The following is a 26,317-nucleotide window of genomic DNA, read 5'->3' on the forward strand; positions in this document are numbered from 1 at the left end:
ATGAACTGTAGGAGATCTCCACCACTGCAGCGCTCACAGCTGGAATTTTGGGGTATTTTCCCTGCTGGTAGAAATTCCCCTGGTCTGTACAGGACCTTTCTGGACTAACCCCACCAGCCCCACGGGTATCTGGAGGCAGGAACACCTCTATGCTCAGCAGGGCTTCAGGAGCCTCAGTATGTGGTATTCGAGTGTGTTCTCAAATGCCAAGTGTGACATTTCCAAATTATCCCTCAATTGTTGCCACTGAAGCATAAAAATGTATTTAAACAAACAACTTCAAGGATGGTTTGGAAACATTAACAGGAATAGAAGTTACGCTGAGATGGTTTTAATCCAAATTTAATTGTTTGTCTCAAGTGGTCCAGATTTCCTGTCTCTCCCTAAGTGCTCAAAGGCTTCAGCAGCCACGATGCTCTACTCTAAACATTTACTTGTTTAATGAACTTGAAGAGGGCTCTTCCTCCAAGCCTTTGTTTCTAGCTTTTGTTCCTCTGATGACAAGGAAAACCTGTTCACACGCAGGCAGGAGGCCAGGTTAAAACAAGAATAAAAGATTTAGAGGCTGAGGTAAAACACACACCTGGGTGGAGGCCAGGGCCACCCCAGAGCCACCCCGGGCTGTCCTGCAGAACAGGGACAGGAGCCTCCCCGGGCTTTGGAGCTGACCTGAACAAAGAATCCCAACACAATCAAACACCCCAGGAGGTCACATAGCAAGGATGAGGCATTTTAAGATGCTGAATGCTTTGCCTGGTGTGGCTTTGTGCAGCAAACCCAGGTGTTTGTTTGATGGGGCAGTTTGGTTCCATCAGAAACCCAGGATTTCTGAGTGTGTGAATGCAGGATTTCTGGTGTTTGCTTCCCTGTGCTCCCCTCCAGGTTGGAAAGCAGCACAAAACACCCATGGCACAACCCAGAATGAATCCTCCCACTGGCCTGGCACACTCACCCTCCCCAAAACACAAAGCACAGGCTGTAATAATTCATCCATGGATTACAGGCTTATTTGACTTATTTATTGATTCATTGACTTATTTGGGTTGGAAGGGACCTTAAAGCTCATCCAGTGCCACCCTGCCATGAGCAGGGGCACTTTCCACCATCCCAGGTTGCTCCAAGCCCCATCCAGCCTGACCTTGGGCACTGCCAGGGATCCAGGGGCAGCCACAGCTGCTCTGGGCACCCTGTGCCAGGGCTGCCCACCCTCCCAGGGAACAATTCCTAATTCCCAATATCCCATCCAGCCCTGCCCTCTGGCAGTGGGAGCCATTCCCTGTGTCCTGTCCCTCCATCCCTTGTCCCCAGTCCCTCTCCAGCTCTCCTGGAGCCCCTTTAGGCCCTGGCAGGGCTCTGAGCTCTTCCTGGACCCTTCTCTCTCCTCTCCAGGTGAGCACCCCCAGCTCTCCCAGCATGGCCCAGAGCAGAGGGGCTCCAGCCCTTGGGGATCTCCCTGGGCTCCCCTGGACTCTCTCCAGCAGCTCCAGGTCCTTCCTGTGCTGGGGGCAGAGATCTGCTCCTCTCAGCTTGGAAATGCCAGGATTTGGGGGGCACAGGGAGCCTCTGGGGCAGCAGGGGAGAAGCTGCAAACACGAGCAGCTGGGCAGGAGAGAAGGAACCTGCCTGGCCCAGCCCTGCTGTGCCCGCCACCCTGGCAAAACTGAGCTTATTGTGCCACAAACGAGCCTGAACCAGAGACCAGCAAAGCATAAAGACTCGTTTCTTTTTTAGAGCTGCTCCAGGTTATTCCCCTCCTTTTGGCACTCCTTCAGGCAGCTCCAGAAAGGGCTGTTTGTGTGAGGGACACACAGCAGACGTGCCAGAGGGGGGAAAAAGAGCCCAGAAGGGATCAAAGGCTCAGAGGTAGATTCCTGGAGCAAGGCAGAAGAGGCTGAGATGCCATGCATAGTTTGGGAAGCCCAGGAGCTCAGGGACTGCAAGCACTGGGCACGAAGGCACCAGCACACCAAGCAAAGATCCCCCAGCAGCTCCCCAAGCAGGGCAGCAGCCAGAGGCCTGGACCCTGCTCCATGGCTCTGCAGGTGTGTGCCAGGCTGGCAGCCAAGCCTGCCCTGCACGGGCACCCACCTCTGTGCCCTGGGCTGCCAGCAGCAGCCCCCGTGGGATGGATGCTCACACAGCCTGGGGCACAGCTCAGAGCACGAGAGAATTCCCTGCTGCACACCAGGAACCCTCCTGCTCCCAACCAAAGTCTCCAGAATGTTCCTATTCCACACCCACACCTCCAGCACTGCTGGAACTCAAAATGTGCCTCAGACATTTTTGGAGGTTCCAGGCCCTGGTCAGAAGCATTTGAGACCCTGGCAGGCAGCTGGAAACAACTGTGATTTTGGGTTTGAACCATGGAATGAGTTACCAACTTTGGAGGTGGAACAAGAAGTCACAAAAGTTTAGATATTAGAGTAGAAGTAGTTACAAAGTAAAGGGAAGAATTTTTTAGTGTTGTACAGGGGGGTTTTAACACCTGTCCAGGGGGGGTTTTACTTTATACATGGGGGTCAGAGGTTTTAAGATGGAGGAATGTAGGCCAGTCCTGTTCCTCCTCTTTCTCCTTCCTTACCTCCCTGTTCTTGGTGATGTTGGCACTCACAGATCGGTTTAGAGTAGAAAAGCACCATTTAATATAGGTAATAGGCATTGGGGAAAAACTGTGAACATGTAACATGTAATGTACCATACAAAAGATAGAAAATCACCATTTAATATAGGTAATGGGCATTGGGAAAAACTGTAACCATGTAACATGTAATGTACCATACAAAAGATAGAAAATCACCATTTAATATAGGTAATAGGCATTGGGGAAAAACTGTAACCATGTAACATGTAATGTACCATACAAAAGATAGAAAATCACCATTTAATATAGGTAATAGGCATTGGGGGAAAACTGTAACCATGTCACATGTAATGTACCATGTAAAAGAGAGCACCAGCCCTGGGCAGAGAGGGAGAAGAAGAAGACAGCAGACAGAGAGGATGTCAGGGTGTGTGTGTGCCTCTGCCTGAGCTCTGAGCAAACCACAGCAGCCCCAGAAGAAAATCTTTTAGATAACTTGCAATAAACTGCCTTGAGACAGAACAAGAGGCTGCAAAGTTTTCTTTGGAAGCTCGGGTTGGAGGAGAGACTTTTCCACCACACGGAGCCCCTGAACCAGGCCGGGGGTTCTGGCACAGCACTCTCACCAGAGCTTCCAAAATTCCCCATGGACCCTTCAGGGAAGGTTCCACAAATCTTCCTCTGCTCTTGGCATCCTCCCTGCCAGGACAGTAGTCCCAGAGCTCCAAGCAGCCAGGAGAGGATTAGCTGGTTGCTGCATCCATTTAGCAAGCACAGGGAATAAATTCCACAAGGATATCCAAATTTTGTTTTTCCTCCAGCTGTAAACTCCTCTCTCTCACACACACCCCCAGTGAGCAGGGTGAAGAACAGCCACTCCCCTGGAAAAAACAAGGAATGTGGCCAGGCAAAAGGGAGGCAACAGCTGCCTCTCCATCCCTGCCCAGCCAAAGGCAGCCTCAGCGGCCCCATCAGCTTCTAGAGCCAAGCTGGGACTGGATTTATTTCCCCATCAGGAGACTTTCAGTACAGACAGACACACCTCCTGCAGGCAGAGCCCCTCGGGCAGCCCCTGGTTGCTGTACTTGCTTGGGGATTCTATTTTTTTTATTTTATTTATTTTTTTGCTGGGTTTGTCTGGGATGTGGGATTGCAGAGCAGCCCCGTGCCCTGTGCCCACAGCAGTCTCACCCTTTGCCCACAGCAGCTTCTTCTCTCTAAAAACTCCTGGTTTGGGCTCCTTGCACTTCTGCACATTCTGCTGGAGCCCAGCTTCCCCCTGGACTCTGGCAAATGGATTTTCCACAGCTGGGCCCTGCCAGATGACGCAGCTCCCACAGCAGCTCCTCTCCCTCTGCCCTTCCTCCTCCTCCTCCTCCTCCTCCAGGGACAGGAGGAAGCAGGAACAGGCTGAAAAGCCCTTCCAGCAGCAGCAGGGACTCAAACACAACGTCACACCACTGGCATCTCACCACGGGACACTGCACAGAGGGAGCAGGAGCCCTCTCTTCTGGAAAAGTGCAATGGGTTGTTAGAAATAAATGGGGATGCTCTAAGGCTGCTCACCACGTTTCAGACAGGGACATCCAGCCTGGAGACAAAGCTGTAACCCCCCAGGACACTGACAGCCTCACAGGACATCCCCACAGCTGTCACCAGCCCATGCTACATGGGGCTGGGACACACCAGGACACAGAAAGGAACTCAGGAATTCATATCATTTCATCCAGCACACAAATTCCCAGCAAAAACCACTCAGTGCTTCAGCTTCTACAGGATCACAGAACGTGGGAACAGGGAGCAAAGGCACTTCAGTCACAGGGAAAAGAGGATTTGCTGTGGCACTGGAAGGAGCTGGATGGGAGAAGCCTCCCAGCAGCCTCCACAATTCCCTGCTTGAAGAGCAGTTTTCTCCCTAGAGAGGGGAAAAACCCTGACCAAAATCAGGAATGAAGTGCCTGGGCCAAGCCCACAGCCCCAGGAACCCTCGTGCCAGCAGTGCTGGGGCTCCATCCCTGCCCCATGGGGCTCTCACATCCTCTCCTCCCTGCAGGAAAGGCCCAGCCCCACAAGCAGGAGAGCTGTGTGCAGGGAGGGATCCAGCAGGGCTCACAGGGATTTATTGGGGTTTTCCAGCTGCCCTCCCCACGGAGCCACCACCAATCCCTCCAGCTTGGCACTACTGGCACTTTGGGAGGAATTGTCCCCTCCTCCTCCCTCCCCCCACAACCCACAGGACCATTAATAACTTACTCTGCCCCACAGCAACTCCAGCAAAAGCTCTACAGGGAAGGGGAAGCCTCACCAGACCCAAAATTTGGGGAGAAGAGACCATTTGTGCAGAGCTCCGAGCCATGCAGAGAGCCCAGGCCAGCACTGCCATTGCTCCATGGCAAATTCAGGGCTGTTCCTGGGCATGGAAGTTTTGGGATCCCAAAACAAGGTTCCTGCCAGGTACCCCTGAGATGAACTGTGACTCCTCTGGGAATACAGAGCTCTCTTTGAGCCTGGAGGTGTCTGCTGCCACCAGCACATCAAAGGCCTCCAGCATCAGGACATGGAGCTGGAGTCATTCCAGAGGCCAGGGAGATCCCCAAGGGCTGGAGCCCCTCTGGAGCCAGGCTGGGAGAGCTGGGGGTGCTCACCTGGAGAGGAGAAGCTCCAGGGAGAGCTCAGAGCCCTGCCAGGGCCTAAAGGGGCTCCAGGAGAGCTGGAGAGGGACTGGGGACAAGGGATGGAGGGACAGGACACAGGGAATGGCTCCCACTGCCAGAGGGCAGGGATGGATGGGATATTGGGAATTAGGAATTGTTGCCTGTGAGGGTGGGCAGGCCCTGGCACAGGGTGCCCAGAGCAGCTGTGGCTGTCCCTGGATCCCTGGCAGTGCCCAAGGCCAGGCTGGACAGGGTTTGGAGCAGCCTGGGACAGTGGAAGGTGTCCCTGCCATGGCAGAGGGTGGCACTGGATGAGCTTTAAGGTCCCTTCCCACCCAAATATTGGAAGATCCAAAGCACAGACACACGAAGATACGAGCAAGCAGCGATTCTGAGGGCAGCCTGAGGAAATCCCTGATGTTTGTCCCACTGTGGCTGCAGTCCTGCCTCAGGCCTGAGCCTAAAGCATCAGCCCCCAGCACCACGCCACGTGTGGGAAGGGGACTGCAAGGTGCAAAGATTTGAAAGTGGAAAACAAAAGCTGAGAGGAGCTTTAGGGGCCCTGCCTGGCGTGGGACAATGAGGGAAGCACAATGTCTGCAGACTGGGCTGGCTCAGCCAACAGCTGCACTGCAGATGTCCCAAAAAACCTCGACAGGAGAGCAGCTCAGAGCACAGCCAGAGCATGGACTGCGCTCTGAGAGGAGCTGGGAATGCTCCTGGCACCTGGCAGAGCCACTGCAGGTACAAAATGCACAAATCCCCGAGGCCAGAGTCACTCAGGTGTCACAGGCACTGACCACACTGGGGCAAGGCTGGGACCAGCCCTGCTGGGACAGCTCCGGGCCTGGGACAAACACACCAGGAGGGGCTGAGGGGGCTGGGAAGGGGCTCAGCCTGGAGAAAAGGAGGCTCAGGGGGGACCTTGTGGCTCTGCACAACTCCTGACAGGAGGGGACAGCCAGGGGGATCGGGCTCTGCTCCAGGGAACAGGGACAGATGAGAGGGAACAGCCCCAGGCAGTGCCAGGGGAGCCCCAAAATGGGATTTGTTCTGCAGCTCTCAGCTCAGGCTGGGCACCCCATTCCAAGAGTGCTGGGAAAAGTACAACAAACCTGATCAACCCCTCAGAAACCATCCCCAGAGGGAATGTTAAAAGCTGAATATGGAGAGCTCAGCTGAGGATGAGCTGATGTGGTGGCAGGACAGGTGTTGAGGGATGGAAATGTTAAAGAAAGCAAAACAAATCACACTGAAATGAAGCTCAAACCGATCATCCAGAGGGAAAAAAAAAAAACAACAAAAAACAAAAAGGCTTTGTGGGAAAGGTTGTCAGGCACTGGCACAGCTGCCCAGGGCAGTGGTGGTGTCCCCAACCTTGGAAGAGTTCCCAAAACACGTGGATGTGGCACCTGGGGACACGTTTCAGTGGTGGCCCTGGCAATGATGGAGCAGCTGGACTCAGTGATCCCAGAGCTCCTCAAAGCCTCCCTGGTTCCCAGCCCAGCAGAACCAGTCTGGCAGCTTTGTAGCTCCATTTTCCACGGGTGCCTGAATTTACACAGCCACTGAGGGAAGGGCTCACACTGCTCCTGAGGGCTCAGCAGGGACCAGCCCGGGGTGCCAGGCCAGGAACCCACACAGGAATTATGGAAAGATGGAGGCAGGCATGAGGAACAGGAGAAGCAAGCCATGGTTCAGTGCCAGCACATTCCTAGAGCTGGAACAATGTTGGTGCCATGGCAGAGGGGATGCTGAGGGTGGCCCAGCAGCAGCTCTCCCTGCCCAGGCAGGCTGAGGGAAAAGGGAAGTCATTTGTTTTGCAAAATTCCAAACCCAGGAATTTAAAAAAAAAAAAAAAAGCCCCTGGGTTCCAAGCAGATCATTCCTCCAGCAATGAGCAGCAAATGAAAGTCAAACACGAATAAAGTGGAGAGGAATTCTGGGGGCAATTGTAATGATTATCAATTTTTGTCTGGGCTGAGTTACACAATGCTATCAGCAGCTTGGGGATGCTTTGGGAGAGGGCTCTGTGAGCAAGAGCAGCTCAAAATGAGCCCTGTGTTGCGGTGCCCTAGCATATTCCAATCTGTGAATTATGATGACCCCTATCCACTTTTAATCAATCACAGCTTTAGCAAATACCCTGCTCCTGAGAGGAAGCTTCTTGTGCATCCACCTCTCTTCTCTCAGTATTTAAAGGGGGTCTATAAAAAGAGAGGGAGAATAACTTTTACAAAGGCAGGGTAAAGGGGGAATGGGTTTGAACTGGTAGATTTACATTGGACATTACAGAGAGATTCTCCCCTGGCAGGGTGGGCAGGCCCTGGCACAGGGTGCCCAGAGCAGCTGTGGCTGCCCCTGGATCCCTGGCAGTGCCCAAGGCCAGGCTGGACAGGGCTTGGAGCAGCCTGGGATGGTGGAAGGTGTCCCTGTGCATGGAATGGGATGAGGTGGGCATAAGGTCAATCCACCCCAACACTGCAAAGCCTCAGATGGTTCCTGTCCTGCTGCTGGGGCTCCTGTCCCAGCCCAGGGCAGTGCCCAGGACCAGGGGGGCACCCACAGCCCCTCCCCAGACAGCCCAGTCTGCTCCCCCAGCACAGCACTGCCAGCTCTGCAAAGGTGGCACCGACCTTCTCCTCCTCCTGGGTAACCTGTGCTCCTTTATTTGCAGGAATGAACTCCAATTCCAGAGGAACACAACTTGATCAAAACAAATCACAGCATGGTTTGGGTTGGAAGGGACCCTAAATCCCATCCAGTTCCACCCTGCCAGGGCAGTGACACCTCCTACTGTCCCTGGGTGCTCCAATCTCCCCTTGGACATCTGCAGGGATCCAGGGGCAGCCACAGCTGCTCTGGGCACCCTGTGCCAGGGCCTGCCCACCCTCCCAGGGAACAATTCCCAATTCCCAGTATCCCATCCAGCCCTGCCCTCTGGCAGTGGGAGCCATTCCCTGTGTCCTGTCCCTCCATCCCTTGTTCCCAGTCCCTCTCCCAAAAATCCACACCCCACTCCACATTCACTGCACTCTCAACCTGCAGGAGCAAGGCAGAATTAAAAAGGTTGATTTAATCAACTGGTAGGTGGGATAAAATTACCACCAGCACCCTCCTCCCAGCCCAGGCAGACAAGCCCAGCCTTTGAGCATTCACAGTCCTGCCAGCCCCATCCCTCCAGGATAAGCCATCCATCCATCTGCCTGCAGCCACAAACACATCACCAAGAGCTCTGCCCAGCTCTGATCTGCTCCCAGCCCTCCCCACCACTCCCAGGAGCTGAAAGCCAAACCCGAGCAGGAGCAGCTACAACAACCCAGGAGCACAGAAATCATCTCTTCCTTGGAGTCTTCTGGGATATTTATAAGTGAATCAAGCGAGCTGAAAATGGAATTTGCAAACCAGCCACCACCTCGCCCAAAATTACACAAAATATGTTGGCTTGGAAGCATTTTCCTCTCTGAGGGAGAAAGAAAAACTCCTGTCTTGGAGCTCCTGGAGCACACAGACCTGTTATTTATTGATGGTGGTTAAAGCCCTTTGAAGAGGGAGGAGAGGAGGGAGGAGGTGAGGAAAGGGCTCCCATCCAATCTCACAAAACCCACAAATTCCCTGCCAGGATTTTTTTTTTTTTGGTGGGGGGGGGGGGGAACTGGGCCCTTGGTCAAAGCAAGCAAAATATTCCAGTTTGTTGCTGTTCCAAAGCACACAGGGGTGTCCACAGGCACCTCCTGCACACCCAGAGCATCCCTCACTGCCATCCCAGCCCCTCTCCACAGCAGGAACCAAATTCCAGGAGCTGGACTTGATGGTCCTTCCATGTAGGCCAAGATATTCCATGTAGTTAAACAGCAATTAAAGCCTCTGGAAGGTACAGCAGCAGCAGCACAGTTGGAGGCAATTTAAGCCTCACTTGCCTGTGAAACCGTGAGAGGTAATTTTAGAAATCTCTTCATAAAACCAGCATTTCCTCTGCTCAAGCTGGGTAAGAACCATGAGAAAATGGAAAACCAAAAAATAAAATAAAATAAAAAACAAAAAACAAACAACCAAAAAAAAACCCACCAAAACAGGGGTTTCCTCATGACAGAGATCATTAGATTTCACAGGGAAGTGGGAGAAAACCAAGGGGAAGAGGGAGGACATCCCAAATCAGCTGAAGGTCAGCATGGCCAAGGGAGATGGAAGGAGAAGCCTGGATCCAGGTACCCACTTCCCCAGGGATCCATCAGAGGGGAGCAGAACAGCCAGCCTGGCATCAGCACAGAGGAACCTCTAAAAAGCTGCAGTTTGACACTGTCCAGACTTCATTACAGGAACTGACTGCCAGGTTTTCAGGTTGTTTTATGCAAAAATAAAAACCAACTCCAGGATTCTTTGCACTCTCTGGAGTGATCCCTGACGGCCCCAAAATGGGATTTGTTCTGCAGCTCTCAGCTCAGGCTGGGCACCCCATTCCAAGAGTGCTGGGAAAAGTACAACAAACCTGATCAACCCCTCAGAAACCATCCCCAGAGGGAATGTTAAAAGCTGAATATGGAGAGCTCAGCTGAGGATGAGCTGATGTGGTGGCAGGACAGGTGTTGAGGGATGGAAATGTTAAAGAAAGCAAAACAAATCACACTGAAATGAAACTCAAACTGATTATCCAGAGGGGAAAAAAATAAAACAAAACCAAAAAGGCTGAAGATCCCTTGGAACAGGAGCCTTTGGAAGTGAGTTAGACAAACTCTGGGATTTCTCTTAATTGAGCCAAGACACTGAGATCATGTGGTGCAAGAGGCTTTTCCTTCTCCAATTGTCTGTTAGATCAAAACAAAAAAGGAAAAACAACCCAAGGTGCCAGCAGGATGCTTGTCCTCAGCCTTACAAGCAATCCATTCTCCTCTGAGCCTGCTGGAAATAAATCCAGGGAGAAAAGCCTTGGGCTCTGTCACCTCAGCCAGCCAGACACAATGCAGGGCTACAGAGGGCAAGACATGGAAAATTTAATTCTGGAATAAAAATTAAACCAAAAGTGGTTGCAAAATGGCCTTGGGTTCTGTGCAACCCCCAAAAGTGCAAGACACGACCCCTCCTGCTTTACAAGGTGACATAAAAGTGACATCAAGTGTGTCCCCACATCCCTGCTCGCTGTTTCAGCCAATCTTACTCCATCCTTCTGTCCCAGCCAGTGGCTCCAGGGAGCATCAGATCCCAGAGAAATGCAGGGAAAAGGGGGAGGAAAGACACAATAAAAACACAGCACCACTGTCAGCTGCCTCCCAGGTGGTTTGGGAACAGGCCAGGGCTTTTGGATGAAAAATCAAGTGGTTCTCAAGGAAAGTTAAGTTGTCCTCAAGACCTTTCTGTCCCACATCTTGTTTGTAAATCCATGGAGCGTATCAGGGGTCCACGGGAGCCTTCCTAGTGGCAAAACAATCCCTGTTGGACAAACACCCTCCTGGGAGTGGCTGTGGGGGACCATCCCAAGGCTGTCCCTTCCCTGCTCAAGGCCTCCCTTGGCTCAGGTGTCACCCCCAGCACCATCCTCTCACCACCCCTTTGGTACCGAAAATGAAGAGCTTCAAACCCTATCAGCTGTTATCAGTGCAGATCAAAACAAATTGCCTTTATCTTTGCCTTGATCCCTTCCCCATACCAGCACCACAGCCCCCCAACACCCCAAGGCTGCTTAAGCAAAACCCCGTCCCAATCCCATTTTTTATCCCCATGGAGAGAAAAACACCCAATTCATCCGACCAGAAAGCCACAATCCCATGGTGTTTATGGAATAAACGCCAGCTGGTGCCTTCCCTTTGACATTTAGCTAATAATTGTTGCAGCCAAACGAGCTGACAGTGCTCACTCAGCAGCCCATGAATGCCTCTGGTGTTTGACTGAGCGCTAAAGACAACACTTGCTGCTCTCCAGCTCCTGGTCCATGTGGACACACACACACAGCCTCTCCTCCAGCCCCGGGAATCAGCTGCTTGGTGGGCTTCAGTTTAGCCATTTGTTCCACCACTACACAGCCACCCCTGTGGGCAGCAGGCAGAGGAAGGAGGGCAGGGAAAAAGGAAGCAGGTACCTCCAGCAAGAGGGCAGGAATTCATTTCTCATTAAGGGCCCTTTGTGATTATCCAGGCAGCCTCTCTCACAGCATCCTGGTTCTGGCTGTGGCACAACCTTTATTCACACCTTCAGGTCCCATTTAGTCCCCTGATCACGTTTTACCACCGGGGATGTTCCTCCCCTTTAACTCCCACCTGAGCTGATCTCTGTTTTCTAGAAGATCCACTCTGGGTCCAGGTTCCAGCTGCCTCATGAAAGACAGGTCAAGGAACTTCCCCAGGACTCCTTCCTTTATTATTCCATGAATCAGGGGGCTCAGGTTGGAGATGAGGAAAGGTTCTTCCCCCAGAGGTGCTGGGCACTGCCCAGGCTCCCCAGGGAACAGGCACAGCCCCAAGGCTGCCAGAGCTCCAGGAGGGTTTGGACAATGATCTCAGGGATGCCCAGGGTGGGATTGCTGGGGTGTCTGGACCCAGTGATTCCTGTGGGACCCTTCCCACTAAATGGGACCTGAAGGTGTAAATAGAGGTTGTGCCACAACCAGAACTGGGATGCTGCGAGAGAGGGGTCGGGGTGTGGTGGCTGCCTGGGTAATCACAAAGGGCAGTTAATGAGGAACAAATATGATCTGCTGAGAGCTCACAGACCCCATCACCAACCCCTTCTCGCCCTCCCTCAGCGTGTCCTGGTCCTTTCTAAGCTGCAGACTCACACCAAGTCCTCCTGCACACACAGGCATCACCTTTCCCCCTCTGCCAGTCCCCTGGAGTGCCCAGGACCTGCTGGCTCAGGCATTGCCACACCAACCTCCCCAAGGGGCTCAGCACCCGCTGTGCCAGCACCCAGCTGTCCTGCACGCCAGAGCCTCTTGCTGAAGAGAAATGGGTTTTCAAAGCATCATTTATGGCAGCATTAGCTGTGCTCAGCAGGCCGGAACGGGGAGCCTGCAGAGAGCCCCTTCCCAGACGGATCCATGTGGACAGACACTATCCAACAGCACAAAACCTCCTGAGCTTTGGGGTGACCTGAGCAGCCCACAGCCACTCCCCAGCCATGGTCTGAGGGTGTTTTCCAGGCTCAGTGAGGCCCCTCTGGAGCTCTGGCACCATCCCCACGCCGACACCGGCACCGCCAGGCTGAGCTGCACACCCAGAGCCACCCGCCACGTCCCCTGCCACGCACACGCCACCTCCTGTCCCCATTTCCCACGTCCTTGGGCTGCTCCACGCCGAAGGACACAAAGGCAAACAGTCCCCCGGGAGGTGGCACCGTGTGCAGGAGCCTCCGTGGGCTGTCTGCTCCTGTCTCCTCTGCTGGGGACAGCAGTGGGACACCGGAGCGGTGGCACAGGAGCCTGGCCCAGGCAGGGCAGGAGAGAGGATTTAGGAATCAAGCCTCTCTGCTGGCACAGGCAGGAGCAGCCGAGGTACCTGAGCTCACACCTAGAGACCCTCTGCACACACAGAGCAACCCTCTGCACCCTTCTGCAACACCAAGAAGTTCCCTGTCTTCCCTGTCTCCACTTTGCAGGGCTATTTTTCTAAAATAAATATCTCTGTTTTATCTTTGAGAGGTGTTTCTGGCACAAGGACAGGGATAAAAAGCTCTCCTCCATCAAAAGCCTCCTTCACACATGATTTGCTTTGTCATGGCACTTAAATACCCGCGCAGCTGCCACGGATGGAGAACGAGAGCAGATCCGGGCAGGCACAGGGAAAACTTCACAGCAATACCTGCATTCCTTAAAAAAATAAATTTTCTTTTCCTGGTAGCGATGCCAGCCCAGGCCAATGCACTAAACACCAAGAAATCCATCTCCATCCCCTGGTGAGCGCTGCCGGAGCTTGCTCCATTTTTAGTCAGCTTCAAATTACATCGCCCGTGATCTGCTGCAGGGGAACACCGGCTGGGCAGGGCACAAAGCAGCAGGATGGGGGAAATCCTCATTCGAGCTGTCAAAGCCGGGACAAGCGAGGAAGCAGGGAAGCAGGGAATGGTCTGCGTTGGGAAGGCCCTGAAGGATCACCTCGTTCCAACCCGCGGGCAGGGATGCTCCCCGTTATGGGGTGAGCCGGGGTCAGCAGGGTTGGCACGGAGCAGCCCCCGGGCCGGGATGTGCCGCTGCCCGGCGAGCCCCGGGGCGGCAGCGCTGCAGAACAAAGAGCTGCGGGCAGCCGGCGGCGCCGCTCCCCCGGAGCACGGCAGCTCCGGGAGCCACGCGTGCCCTTCACCCGCGGCGACGGGATGCCAGCGCCGGCCTTGGGGACACGGAGCTCTCCAAGGGCCGGAGGCCGGGCAGAAGCCACCACCACCATCAGCCTCGGGCGGCGGGGCACCGGGCAACAAGCGGTGCCGCCACGGCCGGTGCCCCGGCCCGGGCCCCGCGGTGGGCAGGTGCGGTGCCCGGTGCTCACCTGCTCGGCGCCGTAGGCCGTGGCGAACTGCACGAACTCCTCCACGCGCACGAAGCCATCGCCGTCCCGGTCCAGGGCGTCGAAGACCGGGCGGAGGCGCGGCTCCTCCTCCGGCGGGGGCTCGGCGGGGCTCCCCGGGCTGTCCCCGGCCTCCCCCGGGCACCAGGGCGGCGGCCCCGCGCCGGGAGCGGCGGGCTCAAGTGCCCAGAGGTCCAGATCCAGCTCCGGGCCCAGGTCCGCCTCCTCTTCCAGCCCCGGCTCCGGTTCCAGCTCCGGCTCCGGTTCCAGCTCCAGCTCGGGTTCTGGTTCTAGCTCCGGCTCCGGTTCCAGCTCCGGCTCCGGTTCCAGCTCCAGCTCGGGTTCTGGTTCCAGCTCCGGTTCCGGTTCCAGCTCCAGCTCCAGCTCGGGTTCTGGTTCCAGCTCCAGCTCCAGCTCGGGTTCTGGTTCCAGCTCCGGTTCCGGTTCCAGCTCCAGCTCGGGTTCTGGTTCCAGCTCCGGCTCCGGTTCCCGCTGCACGTCCAGGTCCGGCTCCGGTTCCAGCTCTAGCTCGGGTTCTGGTTCCGGTTCCAGCTCCGGCTCGGGCCCGGGTCCCGGCCCCCGGGGCAGCGGGGGCTCGGTCCCAGGCGGACGCGGCTCCATCTTCACCGCCGGCGCTGCGCGCCCACCGCCGCCCGACCCGGGCCATGCCCCGCGGCCATGCCCCGCTCACATCGGGGCGGTGCCGGTACCGGTACGGTCCCCGCGGCACTCACGGCTTTGTGCGAGGAACGCCGGCCCCGCCCGCCGACACCGGGGGCGGCCCCGCCGGTCCCGCCCTGCGCGGGGAGCGGCGGCTCCGAGCGCGGGGAGCGGCGGCTCCGAGCGCCGGGGCTGCGGGTCCTGGCCGGGATCGGGGGTTGGGGGAGGCGGCGGCGGCGCCGAGGAACAACCCCACCGGCCGCCCGCCCGCGCCGCCGCTCCGGGGCCGCCGCGGACCAGCGGCAGCTCCAGCCCCGCCGCCGCAGTAGCCGGGGCGGTGACGTCACTCGCCTGCCGGTCCGCCCCGCCCCTCCGCGGCGCGAGCCCGACCGAGGCCACGCCCCCTCCCCGGGCGCGCGCGGCGGGGGCGGGGCCGGCGGAGCGCGAGCACGTGGGGCCGGGGGGCGCTGTGAGCGGGGACCCCCAGATCCCCCTGCTGGGAAACAAACCCTGCTCCGGGACCCCACACCCGAACCCTGCTCCGGGACCCCAAACCCTGCTCCGGGACCCCGAACCCGAACCCTGCTCCGGGACCCCGAACCCTGCTCCAGGACCCCAAACCCTGCTCCGGGACCCCGAACCCTGCTCCGGGACCCCACACCCTGCTCCGGGACCCCGAACCCTGCTCCGGGACCCCGAACCCGAACCCTGCTCCGGGACCCCAAACCCTGCTCCGGGACCCCACACCCGAACCCTGCTCCGGGACCCCGAACCCTGCTCCGGGACCCCACACCCTGCTCCGGGACCCCACACCCTGCTCCGGGACCCCACAGCCTGCTCCGGGAGCCCAAACCCAAACAGCGTTCCGGGATCCCAAACTATGCTCTAGGACCCCAAACCCAGACTGCGCTCCAGGACCCCAAAATCAAACCCTGCTCCGGGATCCCAAACCGTGCTCTAGGACCCCAAACCCAAACCGTGCTCTGGGACCCCAAACCCAAACTGTGCTTCAGGACCCCAAACCCAAACCGCGTTTGGGAACCCCAAACCCAAACTGTGCTCCAGGACCCCAAACCGTGCTCTGGGACCCCAAACCCAAACCCTGCTTTGGGACCCCAAAACCAAACCGCGCTTGGGAACCCCAAACCCAAACTGTGCTCCAGGACCCCAAACCATGCTCTGGGACCCCAAACCCAAACCTCACTCTGGGACCCCAAATCTCTGTGGGGGGAACTGCGCAATGGCACTGCCCAGCTGCTTCAGGTGTGAACTGTGCACTGGAACCCCAAATCCCTTGGGGAGAGGAGCTGGGACCCCCAACCCCAGTGGGGCAGCACTGTGCCCCGGGATGCCCGAGTGCTCCGGGGGGAGCTGAGCACCGGGACAGCCCTGGCACCTCATCAATGGGTTCATTGATGGAGGTTCTGTGGATGACCCCACTAACACACTCCTGAGCTGCCCAGCGTGTGGAATTACAGCCCCTGGGTATAATTAGCAGCAAACTTGATGAGCAGGAGCATCCTTGGCCCCAGTGACCCTGCCCAGGTCACGGATGTGTGTGACATCTCATGAGCAGCCTGGTTGGGCCACAGTGTGACCCCCAGCACACTCAGCCCAAGAGCCAGAGCTCAGCAGCATCCCCAGAGAGAGGTCACCCCTGTCCAGTCAGCCCAGCGCTGGGCAGGATGGGGCTCCTTGGTCAGCCCCACAAATCCTCCAGATCCTTCATTCCAAATCCTCCTCCTCAGCACAGCCATTCCTAAAGGTGAGCAGGGCAGTAGGGAGCTCCTTGGTCAGCCCCACAGGGGAAGCACAGCAGCACCTGCCTCAGCCATCCCCTGGGCAATTCCCAGCTTCCAGACAGCTCCAGCAGCCAGGGTTCCTGCACGGACGGGGCTGGCAGGGCATGAGGTGCCAGCCTGATGCTGTGAGAGGCAGCTCTGCACCCCTGGGTGGGTTCCTGAAGCTCCGGGCTATGCCAAGGCTGGGCCCGGAGCTCTGTCCTTCCCCTGCTGCTGGAGACACAAGCTCAGCTCCTTCCTGGGGTGGCCACGGAGCCAGGACAGCCCTGACAGTGCCCAGGTCACCTGGGCATGGTGGAACAGCAAAATCCATGGAGCCTCCCAGAGACAAGGCTGCAGCTGGGCAGAAGGGCCAACACACAGCACACAGGAACCTTCCCCAGGAGAAAACACATCCTGGGATCCAGCAAGAGAACACTGCAGCTGGAGCCACATCCCAGACTAAGGATCCACCCAGACTCCAGCCCAAGCACTGCATCCCTGTCCCCGTGAAGGGCTGAGCCTCTCACCAAAGCCCTCAGCACCTCCCACCACCTCTGGAACCACCTTCCCAGAGCCCCTGGGGATGAGGAGCTGGCAGGTCCCCAAGCCCCGTGGCCTGGAGCACTGAGGCACCACAGAGCCAAGGACTGGAGCCACACAAGGCCCTGGCAGTGGGAGCAGTGGCTTTTCCCCCTCCCTCAGCACCCAGTTTGGACCAGTCAGCTGAGCAGGGCACTGGTGCTCCTGCAGCAGAGAGAGGCATCACTGCTCAGGGGGAAAATTCTTTATTGGTGGCCTGGAGGGAGGGGTAAAACCTGGCAAGTCTACAATCAAATAGGAAATCAAATGGGAAAACAAGCTTCATGGAATCCAGGGTGAGCCTACGAACTACCAGCAGCAGCAGGAGGGTGCACATGAGCAGCGTGTGTCCCCTGGGGTGCCAGCACCAGGAACAGGGCTGGCTCCAGCAGTGCCACCCGTGCAGCCCTGCTGTGCCTCCTGCAGCCCAGCAGGAGGAAAGGACTAGATTCCAGTTCGAGCCCTTCACTTTGCCTCAGCTTGAGCAGAAGGAGACAGCATGACACTGGTGTGACAGACAGACGGGTGTGGACAGACCACTGGACACTGCAGTGCAGAACTGGACCTGGGGGATCTGCCCTCACACCACCTCTGCTCCTGCAGGGGCATCCCAGCTGCATCCCTGGCAGCCTCCCAGGACCACTGTCCCACCCAGGACCCCTCAGGGGACACAGCCACCTCCCCCTGCCAGGGTTTCCCCTCCAAGAGTTGCCAGGGCAGAACTGAGCCCACCACGCTGGGTGACCCCAGGCGGGCTGAGCTGCTTCCCCTCCCAAAAAGGAGCTGCTGCTGGGGGTCTCGTGAAGTTCTCAGGGTAAGACAGGGGAGAGGGGACTAAGAGGATGGGTACCCACGGGTGGCACTGCTGGAGGCTTGGGAAAGGCCACCAGAGCAGCTTGGAGGGAGCCACAAAGGGCCAGAGACCACCTCAGCCCTCCCAGCTGTCTGTGCACCCACAGCCAGGCCAGCTCAGAAGGCAGCAATGGCACAGGATGGGGGTGGCCTTGGTCCCCACCCAGCACCCAGAGCTGTGTCCCTCAGGCAGACATGGGACTGGCAGCGTCACCAGTACCACCAGTGGCCGAGGAGAGGCTGTGGCTGTCAGCACTGGCTCTGGGAGATGTCCCCACACGGTGTCCCATGTCACATCTGTCCGTCAGTCAGTCCCAGGCTGTCCGTCAGTGGGGTTGGTTTGCTCCCGCAGCCCAGACATCTGCAAGAGAGGGTGGAGGTGGGGACAGAGCCCTGCTGGGGCCTGCCCAGCTCCTGGAGGCTGCCAGGTGGGACACAGGCAGGGAGGAGAGGAAGGCAGGAGACCCCTTCCCCTGCCAGGCTGCAGGAATTCATGAAAGGAAGAGGCTCTTGGGATTCTCTGTGCTCAATCCTGCTGCTGGGGCACAGAAAATGGGCATTGTGTTGCTTTGGGGGAATCTCAGAGGTGTCTGGACAAACATCCACAAGACACCACGTCACAAGCCGGGCTCAAAGGGAAAATCCAGCAGGTTCTGCTCATCCCAAGGACTATCCATGAGGACAGTGCACCCACTGCTACAGCAGCCATGCCCTGGGAGAGTCATGGTTAGGAATCATCATTTAAGTTGGAAAAGCCCTCTAAGACCATCAAATCCAACTGTTCCCCCAGCACTGCCAAGGCCACCACTGACCCATGTCCCCAGCTGCCACATCCAGTTTTTAAATCCCTCCAGGAATGGGGACTCCCCCACGGCCCTGGGCACCCCTTCCATGAAGGAATTTTCTCTTAATACCCAACCTAAACCTCACCTGGCACAGCTTGAAGCTGTTTCCCCTTGTCCTGTCCCTGTTCCCTGGGAGCAGAGCCCGACTCCCCTAGTTCCCCTCTCCTGTCAGGAGTTGTGCAGAGCCACAAGGTCCCCCCTGAGCCTCCTTTTCTCCAGGCTGAGCCCCTTCCCAGCTCCCTCAGCCGCTCCTCACAGGACCCGTGCCCTGTGCCCCAGGGAAAAGCAGAGTTTCCCTGAGGAGCCCTGCTCCAATCCCACGAGGGGGAAATGCAGTCACCTAGAGTTTAGCAGAGGAGGAGGCAATACCCAGCAAGGCAGAGAAGCTGTTGGGGGAGGTGAGCCAGCTGCCACCATCCACGACCAGGGTGGTGCCGGTGACGTAGGACGAGAGGGGGCTGGCCAGGTACAGGGCGCTGTGCGCGATCTCCGTCTTGCTCCCCGCGCGCTGCAGCGGGATCGCCGAGAACTGGTTGGATTGCTCGGCAAACTTCCCACCTAAAGGGAGCAGGAAAGAGTCACTTGGCACCGTGGGAGGACTGTCCACCACCATGGCTGGCCAGGCACTGCAGCACTGCCCGTGAGGCTGGCTGAGTGCTGCAGGAAACTGGGATGAGATCCTGGCACAGCCCTGGGATACAAACCCAGGAAGATTTAAAGGAGGGGAGCTCAACCCAGCAGGGATTTGGTACTGGCACAGCGAGCTTGAGAACCTCATGGAATCATGGAATGGTTGGGGTTGGGAGGGATCTCTCCTTCTCCTCGCCTGCCATGGGCAAAGACACCTTCTACTATCCCAGGTGGATTCAAGCCTAGTCCAACTAGGCCTGGGCACTTGCAGGAATTCAGGGGCACCCACAGCTGCTATGGGCACCCTGTGCCAGGGCCTGACCATCCTCACAACCAGGAATTCCATCCTAATATCCCATCTAACCCTGCCCTCTGGCAGTGGGAAGCCCTGTACCCCTGTACAGCACTCCTGGAGCCCCTTTAGGCCCTGGAAGGGATTCTGAGGTCTCCATGGCTCCAGAGCAGAGGGGTTCTAACCCTTGGAGCATCTCCATGGCCTCTGGACCCCTCTAAGAGCTCCAGGTCTTTCCCATCCCCTGGGGCTGCACCAGCACTCTGCTGATGGACTACAAGAGCCAACCCCTCAGGCAGGGCTGAGTTTTGGGGGAGCACGTTCCATCGTGGCATCAGAGAGCCCAAACTGCTGCCAAACCAGGGCCCTGGGAGGTACCAGGGGAAGGCTGTTCCCAGAGAGCTGTGCCAGCCACAGCACAGCAGCAACCCCCAGGAGCTGTGTGGCACTGGGTGTCCCTCCTGGTGCCCTGGCAGGGAGTGCCAGCAGGGAGTGCCTCACCCAGGCGTCGGAAGCCCTCGGTGCCCGAGATGGGGCCGGGGGCCAGGCTGTTCACACGGATCTTGTTGGGTCCCCACTCCACTGCAAGGTGTCGTGTCATGGCATCTGGGGAGGGATTGCAACAGCAGTGAGAAACAGGGAGCACAGCCATGCCAGCAGCTTCTTCTGAGGGGAGAAAGAAACCCACAGAAGAGTCTGGCTGAGAGCAAAGGGCCTCATCCCAAACCCACACATGCAGTAACCACACCAATTCACGTTTGCTCCTCCCTAGGGTATCTTCCATCCCAGTATTTAGGAAGAACTGGCTTCTTTCCTGGCCCCACGTGGCTCAGAGCCCCAGCAGGGTGTGTTGAGGTACCTATGGCAGCCTTGGCAGCCCCAGCATGCACCTGCAGGGCCTGCCCTCGGTAGCTGAGGGTCGCCGTGATGTTAACGATGATCCCACCGTGGTCCTGGGGAAGGGAAGGAGATGTGGAGTTAGCCAGGGAGCAGCACAAAGGGTCACTGAGGGCTCTGGGGGACAGGAGAGCTGGGCTTGGAGGGACAGTCACCCACAGGCACTGCCAAGCCATCACTGGGGCAGCTCTACCCACTGAATCTCAGGGGTGGGGCAGCCAGCGGGGCCCTGCTGGAGAGATGGGACATGCAGGGTAGAAGGAAAGGCCAAGGGAAAGTGCCAGAGCTGGAGAGGGAGCAGGAGATCACAGCTTCTCCAGGTGGCAGAGCATGGAAAGGTGCTGCAGGAGCACAAAAACCAGGGCAAGGGACAGGAGGATCCCCAGTTCAGGGCTGGGATCCCTGGAAGGGAACAGAGTGGATCTGTGCAGGGAGGCTCTGGGTCCTTGCACTCCCCTGATTTCCCCAGGAGCACAGTGTGGTTTGACACTACCCTCTGCCAACCAGAGCCTCTCCTCAGAGTCCCCTGGCTCCATGCCACCTACCCGGAAATATTTCTCAAAGAGGACTTTGGAGGTGTTGAAGGTACCCATGGTGTCGATGTCTATCACTGTCTTGAAGGCGTTGAAGGACAGGGCACTGGCTGGGCACAGGAAGTTCCCCGCAGCACCTGAAGCACAGGGACAGGCAAGACAGGGCTGGGACAGACGTCAGGGCCCTCCTGTGACAGGGAGGGTGAGGAACAATGTCTGCATGCTGGAGAGCACGTGGAGACAGCCCTGGTAAGGGATAAACTGGTGGCTCTGGGTGCCCAGCAGCACCGCCAGCACGAGGGGAGCAGGGATGACCCACACCTAGACAAACAGGGATGGCCATGTACCACACACAGGTCTCTGCTTCCTCTGTGCTCCCAGGAAAACACCCTGCCCAGCAGGGAGCCCAAACGCTGCCCCTGCCCTCTCAGCCTCACCATTGATGAGGATGTCAATCCTCTGGAACTCCTGCAGCGCCTCGTCCACGGCTGCCGCGATGCTCTGGGGCTGCCGCACGTCGATGGACACGGGCAGGCACTGCTGCCCCGTGGCTGCCACCAGCTTTTTCGAGGCCTGAAAGAACCAAAAGAGACTTGAGAGAGCCTGGCTGCACCCTGCTAGTCCTGGAGTAACCAGGGAAAGCTCCTGCATGGTGTATCCCAGCCACGCTGGATGCTGGCCTGGCTAAGCCCATGTGGGAGTCCAGAGCTTCCCTCTGGCTGCCCTGGGACCCTGGCAGGGGTCAGGAACCCCCCTGGACAGAGCCCCCAGAGACACTGGCTGTGATCTCTGCCCATGGAAAAGTTTTCAATCTTACAGGATGAATTAGAAGCTCTGAGTGTTTGATACAAGTAATAATTAAGTGTGGCACGGGTGCAAAAGTAAAATTTTAGGATTCTAGATGAGGGGTCCAAAGGGGACAAGATGGAGGAAATTGGGTGTGTCTTGTCCTTTTTCTCCTTCTTCATGCCCTCCATGTCTCACTGTGGTGTTGGCATTTTTCTGTTGGTTCAGGCTGGGGACACACTGTCCAACGTAGGTGACAGATATTGGCACGTTCTTGTAAATCCAGCCCAGGGAGTTTCTCTTATTTAATGTTTGTCACATCCCACTGAGGGCAGAGCCCCACACGCTGCCCTGCAGGACAGAGCTGGGCAGGGCAGCAGAACATGTTAGAGATAAACAGAATAAACAACCTTGAAACCAGCACAGACCAATTATGGCTTCTGCTTTGGCAGTGGGGCTGACAGAGACTTTCTACAACCTTGGAATCATCAATACCTCTGATTCTGACAAGCCCAGGTACCTGCCATGGACACAGCACAGTCCAGGCAACGTTTCTGAGGGGCAAATACAAAGGTTGGACCCCAGCAAGGCATTTTTGGCATGAGCCCAGGCATAATCCCCCTTTAGATCAAAAGGTCAGTGGGCAAAAGGGCAAAGACAGAGCAGCCAGGTGTTGGGCTGTGAGAGTTTGTCACAAGCCACCCCTGTGGCTCATTAAGAGTATGGTTTACCCCAGGAAATTAAGCACAAACTCAGCAGCAACTCCACACAACACCCAGAGCTGCTCCAACTTCTGTTTTGGGCTCCAAAAACACACGGGTGCACGAGCAGCTGGAGTCCTGCACTGCAGATTCTGTGGCCTCAGAAGACTCTGGCCCCTGAGGACTAAAAACCTGCTGAGTCAGCTTCTTCTGGCACGTCAGCATGAGGGGATAGGAAATGACAGCACCCACACCTGCACCCTCCCCTCTGCCCCAAAACACAGCACACCTGTGCAGCCCACGAGCCACACAGCCCCTGGGGTCTGCTCCTACTCTGTGCTGAGCTTTCAGTCCAGCCTTGGGCTCTGCCCTGCTGACAAACCTCCCCCACAGCTCATTTCTGCCTCTCCCCCCTAAAAAGCCACCATGATCATGGAATAGCCCCCACAAAGCAGGTTCCAGGTTAACTGAGCTGTGCTGGAGGTGCTGTGGGTGCAGCCCCCCCAAACCTGCACCCACCCTGCCCGGCACCTGGGGCTGGCAGCCTGGGAAGCACTGGGAAGCCATTCCTCCTACTGCACTACTCCCAGGGCTCCTGGCTCCACCAGGAGAGAGCACAAGGATTTTGGGGGCTCCCTGTTCCACCAGGAGAGAGCAGAAGGATTCCGGGGGCTCCCTGTTCCACTGGGAGAGAGCAGAAGGATTTGGGGGGGGTTCCCTGTTTCACTGGGAGAGATCAGAAGGATTTTGGGGGCTCCAGGCTCCACCAGGAGAGAGCAGAAGGATTTGGGGGGTTCCCTGTTTCACTGGGAGAGAGCAGAAGGATTTTGGGGGCTCCAGGCTCCACCGGGAGAGAGCAGAAGGATTTGGGGGGCTCCCTATTCCACCGGGAGAGAGCAGAAGGATTTTGGGGGCTCCAGGCTCCACCGGGAGAGAGCAGAAGGATTTGGGGGGCTCCCTATTCCACCAGGAGAGAGCAGAAGGATTTTGGGGGCTTCCTTTTCCATTGGGAGAGAGCAGAAGGATGCTGGGAGCTCCCAGCTCCACCAGGAGAGAGCAGAAGGATTTCGGGGGCTCCCAGCTCCACCAGAAGGGATCCAGGTGCTCCAGCTCCCCGGGAGCCCGGTCTCACCTCGGCCAGGCGCTGCAGGTTCCTGCTGGCAATGACGGTGCGGCAGCCGTGCCTGCAGGGAAGGGGCAGGTGAGGGCGGCCGGGCCGCTCAGCAGCAGCCCGGGATCGCGGGGCGGGAGAGGCCGAGCCCCGTTCCCGCAGCCGCCCCGAGGGCTCCGCATCCCTGGGTGTCCCCGCGCTATCCCGGCGCTGTCCCGGCGCTGTCCCGGCGCCTCCGCGGGCTGGCAGCGCGGCGGGGAAAGGGCGGGACGGGGAGAGAGAGGAGAGGGGGTGAAGAGGAGGAAAGCGAGGGAAGAGAAGAAGGAACGGAGGACAGGAGGAGGGAGGGCCGTGCCACCTCATGAAGATCTCGGCGATGCGGAAGCCGATGCCGGAGCCGCCGCCGGTGATGAAGGCCACCTGGCCCCTGGGGGACAGAGGCACGGTCAGAGCCGGGCCGCGGGGAGGCGGCCCCCGCGGCGCCCCGGAGCGGCGGGACTCACGCCAGCAGGTCGGGGCAGAGCAGGTGCCGGTACCGGGGCAGACACTCGTCCCCGTCCCCGTCCCCGTCCCCGTCCGGGGCCGCCCGCGCGGCCATGGCGGCCTCGGCCATGGCGGCGGCCGCTGCTCACTGCGCCTGCGCGGCGCCGCCGCCGGCGCCTGGCAACGGGGAGCGCCCCTGGACACAGCGACACCGAGCGGCCACTGCGGGAACTGCAGCGCGGGGCGAACGGGGCTGGGCCGGGGACAGCGAGGGACAGCGAGGGACACCCAGGGACAGGAGGGACACCCAGGGACAGGAGGGACAGCCAGGGACAGCGAGGGACAGGAGGGACAGGAGGGACATCCAGTGACAGCGAGGGACACCCAGGGACAGGAGGGACAGCGAGGGACACCCAGTGACAGCGAGGGACACCCAGGGACAGGAGGGACACCCAGGGACAGGAGGGACAGCGAGGGACACCCAGGGACACCCAGGGACAGGAGGGACACCCAGGGACAGGAGGGACAGCCAGGGACAGCGAGGGACAGGAGGGACAGGAGGGACATCCAGTGACAGCGAGGGACACCCAGGGACAGGAGGGACAGCGAGGGACACCCAGTGACAGCGAGGGACACCCAGGGACAGGAGGGACACCCAGGGACAGGAGGGACAGCGAGGGACACCCAGGGACAGCGAGGGACACCCAGGGACAGGAGGGACAGCGAGGGACAGGAGGGACAGGAGGGACAGCGAGGGACACCCAGGGACAGGAGGGACAGCGAGGGACAGGAGGGACAGGAGGGACAGCGAGGGACAGCGAGGGACACCCAGTGACACCCTGTGACACCCTGTGACAGTAGGGACAGCGAGGGACACCCAGTGACAGCAAGGGACAGCGAGGGACACCCAGTGACAGGAGGGACAGGAGGGACAGCGAGGGACATCCAGTGACAGCGAGGGACAGCGAGGGACACCCTGTGACACCCAGGGACACCCTGTGACAGGAGGGACAGCGAGGGACAGCAAGGGACAGCAAGGGACACCCTGTGACACCCAGGGACACCCTGTGACACCCAGGGACAGCAAGGGACATCCAGTGACACTCTGTGACATCCTAGTTATACCCAGTGACAGCGAGGGACAGCGAAGGACAGCAAAGGACACCCAGGGACACCCAGGGACATCCCAGTGACACCCTGTGACAGCAAGGGACATCCAGTGACACCCAGTGACACCCCAGTTATACCCAGTGACACCCAGTGACAGCAATGGACATCCAGTGACATCCCAGTTATACCCAGTGACACCCAGTGACAGCAAGGGACATCGAGCGACACTCCAGTTATACCCACTGACACCCAGTGACATCCCATTGCTGTGGCAGCGCTGTCCCAGTGCTCCCAGCGGTGTCCCAGCGGGTCCCGGTGCCACCCAGCGGCGTCTCAGCGCTCCGCACTGGCATCCCCGCACCTCTCAGCGGTGTCGCGGTGCCACCCAGCGGTGTCGCCGTGTCGCCCGGAGCTCCAGTTTTACAGCTCAGACCCCGCCCCGGTCTCTTCCCGTCGCTGCCGAGCCCCTGCAGCCCCCCAGGCACAGCCCAGTTCTTCACTGCGCCTCCCAGTACAGCTCCAGCGCTCCCAGTTCATCCCAGAGCTTCCCAGCACTACCCCAGTTTCCCAAGAGCTTCCCAGTACCAATCCAGTGTCCCTCAGGAACAGTGTCCATGGACTCCCAGAGCTTCTCAGAGCCTCCCAGTACCACCCAGTGCTCCCAGGGACATCCCAGTGCCTCACAGAGCTTCCCAGTACCGACCAGAACCTTCCACGGATGTACCAGTGACATCCCAGAGCTTCCCAGTACCGCCCAGAACCTTCCACGGATGTACCAGTGACATCCCAGAGCTTCCCAGTACCGCCCAGAACCTTCCACGGATGTACCAGTGACATCCCATAGCTTCCCAGTACCGCCCAGAACCTTCCACGGATGTACCAGTGACATCCCAGAGCTTCCCAGTACCGCCCAGAACCTTCCACGGCTGTACCAGTGACATCCCAGAGCTTCCCAGTACCGCCCAGAACCTTCCACGGATGTACCAGTGCCTCACAGAGCTTCCCAAACCAGCCCCAGAACTCCCCAGGGACAGGCCAGGGTCTTCTAAGGCTTCCCAGTACCACCCCAGTGCCCTCTGTGGACCTCCCAGTGCCCTCCATGATCACCCAGTGCCTCCCCGAGCCTTCCTGTAACAGCCCCGGTGCCCTCTGGTGTTACCTCGGTACATCCCAGAGCTCCCCAGTACCACCCCGGTCTCCCAGTGACATCCCAGTGCCTCGCAGGGACATCCCAGAGCCTCCCAGTCCCATCCCAGCGCGCTCTGGGGACATTCCCAGTGCCGCCCAGAGCGTCCTGGTGCCATGCGAGGGAGGAGAGCAGAGTCGGAGC

At 58.2% G+C, this 26,317-nt stretch overlaps 2 protein-coding genes across 5 annotated transcripts in view; both read right to left on the reverse strand.

Annotated features, from left to right (window-relative positions):
* Positions 1 to 14,454, reverse strand: part of RAB11FIP3 (RAB11 family interacting protein 3) — an 80,796-nt gene extending 66,342 nt beyond the window's left edge. The window contains exon 1 of one of the 2 annotated variants that reach the window (XM_031506124.2): positions 13,707 to 14,454. In XM_031506124.2, the coding sequence (XP_031361984.2) occupies positions 13,707 to 14,345 (639 nt within the window). In that variant the 5' untranslated portion in view covers positions 14,346 to 14,454. The remainder of the gene's footprint in view (positions 1 to 13,706) is intronic. The other variant, XM_031506123.2, reaches the window with a different exon arrangement.
* Positions 14,455 to 16,937: 2,483 nt separating this feature from the next.
* On the reverse strand, positions 16,938 to 24,022 carry DECR2 (2,4-dienoyl-CoA reductase 2). Of its 3 annotated transcripts, none has more exons than XM_021552098.2 (9): positions 23,898 to 24,022; positions 23,753 to 23,821; positions 23,416 to 23,467; positions 21,234 to 21,369; positions 20,809 to 20,933; positions 20,226 to 20,319; positions 19,868 to 19,972; positions 18,814 to 19,002; positions 16,938 to 17,960 (listed from the first exon to the last, which is right to left on the reverse strand). In XM_021552098.2, the coding sequence occupies exons 1-9, from the start codon at positions 24,005 to 24,007 to the stop codon at positions 17,926 to 17,928; spliced, it is 915 nt and encodes a 304-aa protein (XP_021407773.2). In that variant the 5' UTR covers positions 24,008 to 24,022; the 3' UTR covers positions 16,938 to 17,925. The 3 variants fall into 3 exon arrangements, with proteins under 3 accessions (XP_021407773.2, XP_021407774.2, XP_077642920.1); XM_021552099.2 differs by having other exon boundaries at positions 18,785 to 19,002; XM_077786794.1 differs by having other exon boundaries at positions 23,931 to 23,998.
* Between the last annotated feature and the right edge of the window lie 2,295 nt (positions 24,023 to 26,317).

Source organism: Lonchura striata, chromosome 16 (assembly GCF_046129695.1).
Source record: "Lonchura striata isolate bLonStr1 chromosome 16, bLonStr1.mat, whole genome shotgun sequence".
In the NCBI taxonomy this organism is placed as follows: Eukaryota; Metazoa; Chordata; class Aves; order Passeriformes; family Estrildidae; genus Lonchura; species Lonchura striata.

What these genes read in the sequence shown, in the direction of transcription:
- DECR2 (XM_021552098.2), bottom strand. Translation starts at nt 24,007, where the DNA reads ATGGCCGAGGCCGCCATGGCCGCGCGGGCGGCCCCGGACGGGGACGGG. An exon ending in GATTGACATCCTCATCAATG is followed by an intron (nt 20,934 to 21,233) that starts GTGAGGCTGAGA and finishes CCTGTGCTTCAG; the next exon opens with GTGCTGCGGGGAACTTCCTG. An exon ending in CAGCTTCTCTGCCTTGCTGG is followed by an intron (nt 17,961 to 18,813) that starts GTATTGCCTCCT and finishes CCTCTCTTGCAG; the next exon opens with ATGTCTGGGCTGCGGGAGCA.